Consider the following 8,993-nt stretch of genomic DNA (forward strand, 5'->3'; position numbering starts at 1 on the left):
GCAAAACCGAAAAATCGAGTTTCTCTGCCAAAATCAGAAAATCTAGTTTTTCGCCAAAACCGCAAAAATGAGTTTTTCCGTCAAAACTGCAAAATCGAGTTTTCCCGTCAAAACTGCAAAATTAAGTTTTTCCGCCAAAACCGCAAAATCAATTTTTCCCGCCAAGACCGGAATTGTTGTACTTATGAACTTATGTATTGTTGTACTTTTGAATTTATGGATGAATTTTAATTTTATGTACTTGTATATATAATTGTAGGCTAATAAATTAAAATTTAAAATTTCTTATATGGTCATTATGGACCCCATGGCAGTCCATGAAAATATGGGTGTTAGTGGGTATGGTCCTTAATGGACATGGTTCTTAATGGACATGGTCACTCTCTGTCCGCAAACAATAAATGGACAAATGGATATGAGTTAATGGACATGGGCTCGCCCAGTTTACAGCTCTACATCCACTCCATTATTTCCCAAACATCATAGGCCAATAAGAGAAAGTACATATACTCACTCTAATTCGAACAATGGTATTTTGATCTCCTAGAAAATTAAAAAAAATAAAACAGAACTTGCCTGGAAATTATGAGCAGCCTGAGGATCATTGGGGTTCTTATCTGGATGTACTTGGCGTGCCTGTAAACACACAAGACAAATCAGCATCCCGAAATGTCTTTTATAACTCTGATAAACCTAAACCATTACATAAACTTGTTGTGTCCGTTACAAACTCAAATCATCACTTTGTAAACTAATGATCGCATCTCATGAGAACCCAAATCAACCCCATAGCTAAAACTCACCCGATTCCAAGAAAAAAATTAGAGATTCGATTTGGAAGAAAGACAAAAAAAAAATGACCTTGATGTAGTAAGCTTTCTTAATCTGGGTCTCCGTAGCTGTGGGGCTAACGCCGAGCACGTCGTAATACTCCGTCTCTTTCACCATTACTGTTTATGATTCTCCGATCACGATCTGTACCGTCTGAATCTCAACAGTCCGATCACAACGAAGCTCTCAAACTTTCTTCTCTGGCGAGTCGCGAAAACACACACCACGTGCCCGCCTATTTCAACACAAACCGCTTCTTTCTTTTAATTGACCGTTTTTTTTTTTGAATTGGTCTCTTTCTTGGACGTTTCTATTCGCCACGCGTTTTCCCCGTCAGCGTCTGTCTGCCTTTTTTAATTTCATTTTCATTTGTCTTAATCTTTTATCTTACAGATTAAGGAGAGCTATTTAAATAGGGGAAATAAAGATTACAAGGTTTCTCTGTAATTTATCACACATTTATTTGTTTTAGGTTAGTGTCGACTTTCTGATTTCGCCTTTGTGACAATGTCGTTTGAATAAAAGTGACAGGACTGATCAATACAAATGACCTTTACGTTTTTTTTCTTTTTACCTTTTTTTTTTAACGAGGGATATACAGAACCTACGGAAGAGTCCATACTAATCCAAGAGGAGATGCAGCCCAAAGATACATCCTCTCTCCATATATGCAAATAGACCCTAAAGCATATGTCTATATTCGTGTCGTGTCCATAGACATCATGATATAGTTCTCTCTAGCAGGGTTCGAATTCGCAACCTGGATGCAGGAAGGAACCCGTCTTTATCATTGGGCCAAGATGTTTCGGACAATGACCTTTATGTTTTTATGAAAGTTTTATAAGGTTTCTAGTTAATTCCAAGAGCTTTCTATATGGTCAGTCACTTCCAGCTTCAGTATTTACGAGTTTTGCATGCCTCCATTAATGTTGTTGCTTTTGTTAAGAAGATGCATGCTTTGTTCTTTAAGTCATGCGCAAACTAATTACGCCTTGGACTATATATTTGAGAATTACATCTTGAGATTTTGTGGTTACTACTCTTTGGTGAGACACGTGCAGCTTCATGTTGACATGTTTCATATATTATATGGAAGATTAATACTAGTAATCAAATTCCTATCTTCATGAAGAAACATTTGATTTGTATATATATAGCCTTCAACCCTCTTGCTCTTAAAAGGTAAACACCATCGTGCACGACTGATTGATCTTAATTAACTCTTTCAAGGGAAAACTTTCTGATAAGCGTCTAAGTACTCTTCTTGCTTATCGGAACATATACAATCTCAAGTCACCAATTGATGCCTTGAGCCATCAAATCTAGAGAACAAGCTCTCTGAATCTGTCTTCTTGAAGAGATGAACTCAACAATCCAAATGAGCAAGTCTCTCAAAACCGATAAACAACAAGAAAGGTAAAGCTTCTCTTTGTATTCTCACTCATCCTCTATTCTCTAACTGTCATCTCCTTTCTTCTTGCCAGCTCAGCAACTCACAGCCACGTCACCTCTAGTATTTAGTATCTATCAATTTCGTAGCCAAGTAATATTCTTGATTTTGTTAAAAGGCTGTTGTACGGTATTATTTGAAAAAAAAAAATCGTATATAGAACCACATTACGAAAGAGTGATAGACCCTCCTATTTCTCTTTGCATCAAAACATAGAATCATAATACTGATTCTGATAATTAATCATATATTAAATGATTCTTGCAATTCCTGTAAACACCACAAGGAACATAAAAATCTAGCATGTTCATTTTGGGCTTGTTAACTCATTCAAACATCTCTCAACATTCAGTGTGGAATGAGCGTACGTAAGCTAAATGATGTCTTTAATAAGCCACTTTCGTGCACCTTATACTTTTTAAATTATGTTTGTATGGTCGCATGGGTTAGACATCACAAAATGCTTGTTAATTAGTATATTTCTGTATAAGCTACTAACTAAATGCGATACGCGCGACCACGCCTCTGCAACGACTGATCAACAAAACATTATTTGAAGAATCCATGTTCACTTTATTTTGAAGTCATGTTATTAAGAGTTTGCGAACTAGTACTCTTTGTATTTTGCGCTTCAGAGTTAACCACGTTGATTATTTAAAATTTTGAACGTGACGTCCATGAAAAGAAACGGCAAGAGATTTTTGGGGGTTTGGCCGAAGCTCGCGTTTTGTCATGTAGTTCTTGTCGTTTTAGCATAAAAAGCTAAACACAAATACGACGAGACGTGTGAACGAAAGGCTGTGCGGTTCGTATGGTTTTAATACAAAAAGGAAAAGCTGGAAGATGCTTGTGCCATTTGTTTAATCCAGTTACAAGCTTCATTTTCTCGAAACACTTCAAAACTAAATAGAAGTGAATACAAGTATCAAACACAACATACCAACAAATTCATGCAAAGACAAATATCTCGATCTTAATTTTGTTATTTTGTTTGTTCTTAAGCAGAATGTTGGATTTTGTTAACAGTTATGTTTGGAAGCTAATGGTTTTGATCAATATGATTTAACTTATCCACCGTCCATTTAACTATTATAAAACCAGCTAGGTTTAACCAAAATACATTAGAATCAATTTATTTGTGTATTTTTTTTTTAAATAATCAGTTGGTTGTTGTGGTGCTATATATGTTGCTCTACCGATATATGCATAAATTCTGTTACTCTATAATTTATACTATTATTTTTCAAAACTTACTGATGATTTGAATATTATTTTGGGAGCGCGGAAATTTCGACCGTGTGTGTTATATTATATGTTAGTATAACTAAGTTAAAGATTACATCAAAAGAGTTTCAAGAAATGAAGAGAAAGAAAGACATTCACTATCCTCATTTTCTTATGGGAAGATAAGATTGTAATTGATGCCTATGGCCTATAAGATATGCGTATAATTTGCATCCAGCCCATAAAGTTGTGTCGAGAGTTCAAAAGTAATTGGTTATATTTCTATTTTCGTTTGATCAAAGCGAGAAATAAAAAGATGGAAGATAATTGTACAATCAAATGAAAAAAGTAGGGAGCATTTGGGGTTAAATCACAGGCGTAATGATTTAAGAATAATAATCACCATCATTATCTCGTTATATAATTCTCACTTTACTACTTTTTCTCTTTATTTTTTAATGTATCTTTGCTTGTGAATTTTTGTTAGTTCATTTTTACTGTTTTTTACCAGTAGAGCATTATTTCCCGTGACAAAAATGATGACACTTTTTTAGAACCCTTCATTATAATTGCTTAACCCTCCTGTAAATTACCTGTCTTCCAATCTTATTCTTGAACTAATAAACCAGTAAGTTTGGTCTACACAAAAAGATTAGCCAATCTGATCTTTTCATATAAAAGTCTAGTAATTCAGATTCAAGAAAAATAGTTACGGACCGAGAGCATCTCCAAAACAAGCTCTATAACTTTAAATATAGAGTTTTTTGCTCTTCAAGGAACTTCAAAATTTAAATTTTAAAATTTAATATGAAGTTTCACTACTCAAATTTAAAGTTTCATCTTTTTATTTGCATCTTGGTCCTTATAATTAATTATACACCACATTTATAATTCTTAAGTATTTTTTTATTTATCATTTTAATCTTTAATACTTTTGTATATCTTAAATATTTCAAATTTATTTCTATAAATTTAAATTTTACACATAAGATTAAATAAAAATTTAAAAATAAGATTTATAATATTTTAAAACTAGAATTAGATAATAAGAATATTACAAAAGAAACTTAATAAATTTTTTTTTTTAAAAGATACATGAAGACATAATTATTACACAAATTTGAATATTACAACAACACTAATAGTCTAGTAAATTTGCTCTAGAACTTCTAAAATATTGTTCAAACAAATTATGTGTATCCGAAGATAGAGCATTACATAAATGATTTTATGTAATGATATGGTATTTTTTTGTAGTTTAATATTTAATTAATTATTTCTATTTATAATTTTATATTTTAGTATAAGATTTTATTAATTAATATTTTTATAGTATTTTATATATATGCTAGTTATTTATAATTTTTTTATAGATTTATATCAATTATGACAGATATGAAGACCATAACATAAATTACAAATAATTTTGAAATTAAATTTGAAGTTTTGTTTTGGAGAAGAACATTATAAAACTTCAAATATAAAATTTTGCAAACTCTAAAATAGAGAGTCTTTTTAGAGACGCTATTCCCGTGGTAAATATGTCTTTTAAATGCAAACTTGTACCTTGTGGTATTCATAATTCAAAAACAAGTAATTTTGATTATCGTTTTTAATCTAGTATAGTTATGGAAAGATTAATAAATTAAAAACACTTCTCAAAACTTTTCAAATCTTCTCCATTTGTTCAACACAGGCACACATAAAAGTAAAAACAGACAGAGCCACTCACTGCACACATATCAAAATACTCCTCTTTCTAGTATCTCTCTCTGTCTCTTTTATTTTTCTTCTCCCTAAGCTCCCATAGGCACACTAAACCTCTCTTTTGACCTAGTGTGAGTGAGTGAGAGAGAGGCCTGCAAAGATAAAAAGGGCAGACATCATTGAAGCTCTTTACTTCTTTTTTTTGTTCACAATCTCTTAACCTAAGCTTCTCCTCATTTCAAGCAAAAAATGGTTTCATCTCAGCAACGTCTCTCTTTCTCCTCCTCAAAACTGGCCTTCTTCTTCTGCATCCTCTCTCTCTTCTCTCGTCCTTCTCTTTCCGCCTCATTTCTCGTCGATGGCGTCTCTGTCTGGAAAACTCCCGTTGTTCATGTCGGCGACTCCGTTAGTAAGTGTACAAGATCAGTCTTTTTTTTTTTGGCTAGATTTTCTGTTAAATTAACGGTTTTCTGCTGCTTTGCCTCCAGTTTTCAGACATAAGTACGGAAACGATCTATACATCTTCAGGACAAAAGATGCATTCCATGTCTGCGACTTTACTCAAGCCACTCTTCTTACCAAATCTAACTCCACTTCCTTCACGGTAATACATATCTCTTTCTCACATTCTTCACATTTCACTTAGTTCGTTACAAAATGTGAAAATTTTCTAGTAAAGGATGTGAATTTATTCTGAGGTTTCTCTGAATTTTCATAAAGTTTTGATCTTTACAAGTCTCCTTTTTTTTCCTCTGTGTTCTTGAGATTGACAAAGAAACCTCTTCCCCTGTTTTTCTCTGTTTTATGTCTGAAACCCTCTTTTCCTCATTAAATTAATAAGTTTCAGTGAATTATTAAGTAGAAACTGAAATCCGATGCTTTGTTCTGACAACAGAATTTAAAATTGATTAAACTAATGGTTTGACACACAAAAAGTCATAATGTTCAAGGCTCAATGATAATCAAAGTGTAAGAAGCATCTCAACTACTAGTCTACTAATCCTCCTTAAAAGTTCAAAGTTTCAAACTTTAACATTCACATTAATATTTGTTCAAAGAAAAAAAAAACATTCACATTAATATTATCCGTTTTATTTCCTCAATTTCATGAAGATTATTTTCTCATTACATTGACAATCAGACACATGAATGACTTCATCTGTTTTATCTTTTCGTCATTAGTTAACTGTATTACCAAATACTAAACTCCAACTATGATGGTCTTTTCTGACAAAAATAATTGAAAAGTTGGTTAAACTAATGGGTTAATACACAAAAGTCATGTGCTCAGGGCTCAATGACAATCACACTAGTCGATAAGAAGCAATTAAACCTTCTAAGTTTTCAAACTGACATTTGTAACTTTCACTCTAACGCAGTGGTACCCATCAAGACCAGGCTCCTACTACTTTTCCTTCACAAACAACACATCTCTTCCCAAAACCTGCCAACTCAACCAGAAGCTCACAGTCCAAGTCATCCTCACAGCCGCATCTTCGCCCTCACAGCCACCAACACCTGCCATAGCTCCTGGTCCAGTCTCGGAAGGAGGAGATGTCTCATCTTCTCCTTCTTACCCATGGCCACTAGGTCCAAGAGAAGGTTCAGCTTTATCTCCAGGACCATCTCCTTCAGAGATCACATCAGTGACGGTTCCTGGAAAAGATGGTGTTCCGTTCATTAACAGTAATCCGGCTGTTCCACTTCCCACCGGAGAAGTGGACTCTACTTCCTCCATTAACCCTTTACCCACTTCCACAAACTCAGCACAGCAGGTATACACACTCATTGCAACAACAACAACAACAACAACAACAGGCTAAAAGATTATTGCTTTATTGAAATGTTTGATGGTGCGTGTGTGTGTGTGCAGGTAATGATGGCAGTAACGGTGAAGCTAGTTCTGTGTTGTGTAGCCATGTTTCTTCTCCTGTAGAGAGAATATTAGTAGCTTTTTCAATGGATGAATGATTACGTTTTCTCATCTTATATGCTAATTACAACTTAACTTTGATCTCGTAATCATTCATTCATTCATTTATTCATTCTCCCTTTTGCTTTTCTCTTATGGTTAGGATGTCTTATTGTTAGAATGTTAGGTCGCTTATATCTTGTAATGTGCATCTTTTATAAAGTAATGTGGCTTCTTTCTAATGTTTCAGTGGTCTCCACTAGCTACGGACTCACTCAAATGTCTCAGATTTCTTTTCAGAGTTTTTGGTCCCCACTAGATAAAAGTATAAGCATATTATAAAGTACTGTGTCCTTTTTTTCTTTTGCTTTCTTGATTTCAGAACAAGAAACATAGTGGAACATTAGGTTTAAAATCATGTGAAGGTTTCTGTGAACAAGATTCTCTCAAGCTTTTTGCAATAACAGAATTAAATGAATAGTTGTATTATAGAGTAGCCGTTGTTTCCCGTGAATGTAAGAAGACAATCAAGTAACAGAGAGAAAGAGGAAGGAAACAAATGAAACTAGCCGACCGTTGAGTAATGAATGTGCACTTGTGACTTGTGACTTGTGGGCTCTTCATAGAGGAATTGCAATTCATGTGACTAATGCAGTTAAAGCTGATTCTTAAAACACGATAATGACAAAGTAGTATAAAATTTTACTTCTTATTTCATATTGCTCCAAGACAAAGCGAGGGTTGTGATCTTTAACTCATTACAAACAAACAATTGAACCGAAGATTAACTTCATGTGAGGATTTAGTTTTTGTATTTTTATACATTTTCTTTACAGAACTCAATGATCCAGCAGTGATAAGCGGGACAAACGAACTTGCACTTGGTGAAACCAGAAGCTGCAGCTAGAGCTTCAAACTCAGCTCGTGACCTCTCTTTCCCACCAGAACATTGGGTGAACATTAACATGTCCATGTCAAAGGCAATGCTTGCATTGATGTCTCCATTCTCAGCGTCATCAGGCGTGACTAGTTCTATGACAACAACTTTACCATTCTCAGGTAGTGACTTCCAACAGTTCTTAAGAATTTTAACGCAATCTTCATCAGTCCAATCATGAAGTATACGCTGTAAAACAATTTTGATCCCATACGTAAGTACAAAATATAAGTATACATACACTTTTTAAGAAGTATAATAAGATGGTTGATGGACTTACTTTCAAGATCATGGCATCTCCTTTTGGAACATCCACGAACATATCTCCGTGGACATGTTCCACCCCAGGGTAAGAAGGTGCTTGTGCCAAGGCACAAGTCAGGTCAAAGTTGATACCCTTAATATTAGGATACTTAGAAGTAACAACACCGAGTGTGTTTCCAACTCCTCCTCCAACATCAACCAACACATTCACATCTTTGAAGCCTTGGTAAACTTCAAGAGCCTTCTTCACAACCGCAATTGTAAATCCGGTTTGATTAAAGAGCTTGCTAAATCTCTCATCTGTTCCCATATAGTCGAAGAGTTTCATGCCGCCATGTGCACGACCAAACGCATCTCCTCCTTCAAGCACCACATCTTTCAACTGTCCCCTGAGAATATAGTATATCAACAACGTAAGATTCATTCTGTTTTTTTTTTTTTTTTGTTTTTTTGAAAATGTATAATTGTTACCATGTACTGAGGAAGACACTGTCGAAGTTTACAATGACTTGAGAAGCTAAGGATCCAATATCTTGAATGTTATCTTTCAAGAAGAACCTGCAAATTGGCTCGGCTCTGTAGACCCTCTCGCCCTTTCCGGCTTGGACCGTACTGCACTTGACCATGGAGTAACTAGCGAGGAGACGGAGCATCCGGTCTAGCAAAAC

The 8,993-nt window shown here is 34.5% G+C and overlaps 3 protein-coding genes across 5 annotated transcripts in view; 1 reads left to right on the top strand and 2 right to left on the bottom strand.

Moving 5' to 3' along the window:
• Positions 1-1,100, bottom strand: part of LOC106292732 (chaperone protein dnaJ 10) — a 4,136-nt gene extending 3,036 nt beyond the window's left edge. Inside the window, exons 1-2 of the mRNA XM_013728378.1 lie at positions 862-1,100; positions 577-636 (exon numbers count right to left, since the gene is read on the bottom strand). Of these exons, the coding sequence (XP_013583832.1) occupies positions 577-636; positions 862-948 (147 nt within the window). The 5' untranslated portion in view covers positions 949-1,100. The remainder of the gene's footprint in view (positions 1-576; positions 637-861) is intronic.
• Positions 1,101-5,238: 4,138 nt separating this feature from the next.
• On the top strand, positions 5,239-7,373 carry LOC106296140. Its single transcript, XM_013732208.1, has 4 exons — positions 5,239-5,621; positions 5,701-5,816; positions 6,592-6,987; positions 7,086-7,373. Exons 1-4 carry the CDS (start codon positions 5,462-5,464, stop codon positions 7,146-7,148), a joined length of 735 nt encoding a protein of 244 aa, XP_013587662.1. The 5' UTR covers positions 5,239-5,461; the 3' UTR covers positions 7,149-7,373.
• A 441-nt stretch (positions 7,374-7,814) lies between these two features.
• LOC106296139 (caffeic acid 3-O-methyltransferase-like) overlaps positions 7,815-8,993 on the bottom strand; it is a 2,126-nt gene continuing 947 nt past the window's right edge. Inside the window, exons 1-3 of one of the 3 annotated variants that reach the window (XM_013732205.1) lie at positions 8,797-8,987; positions 8,342-8,714; positions 7,815-8,250 (exon numbers count right to left, since the gene is read on the bottom strand). In XM_013732205.1, the coding sequence (XP_013587659.1) occupies positions 7,942-8,250; positions 8,342-8,714; positions 8,797-8,978 (864 nt within the window). In that variant the 5' untranslated portion in view covers positions 8,979-8,987 and the 3' untranslated portion in view covers positions 7,815-7,941. Of the gene's footprint in view, positions 8,251-8,341; positions 8,715-8,796; positions 8,988-8,993 lie in introns of those variants that run through there. The other 2 variants (XM_013732206.1, XM_013732204.1) reach the window with 2 other exon arrangements.

This window comes from Brassica oleracea, chromosome C5 (assembly GCF_000695525.1).
Source record: "Brassica oleracea var. oleracea cultivar TO1000 chromosome C5, BOL, whole genome shotgun sequence".
In the NCBI taxonomy this organism is placed as follows: Eukaryota; Viridiplantae; Streptophyta; class Magnoliopsida; order Brassicales; family Brassicaceae; genus Brassica; species Brassica oleracea.

What these genes read in the sequence shown, in the direction of transcription:
- LOC106296140 (XM_013732208.1), top strand. Translation starts at nt 5,462, where the DNA reads ATGGTTTCATCTCAGCAACGTCTCTCTTTCTCCTCCTCAAAACTGGCC. An exon ending in CTAACTCCACTTCCTTCACG is followed by an intron (nt 5,817 to 6,591) that starts GTAATACATATC and finishes ACTCTAACGCAG; the next exon opens with TGGTACCCATCAAGACCAGG. An exon ending in CCACAAACTCAGCACAGCAG is followed by an intron (nt 6,988 to 7,085) that starts GTATACACACTC and finishes GTGTGTGTGCAG; the next exon opens with GTAATGATGGCAGTAACGGT.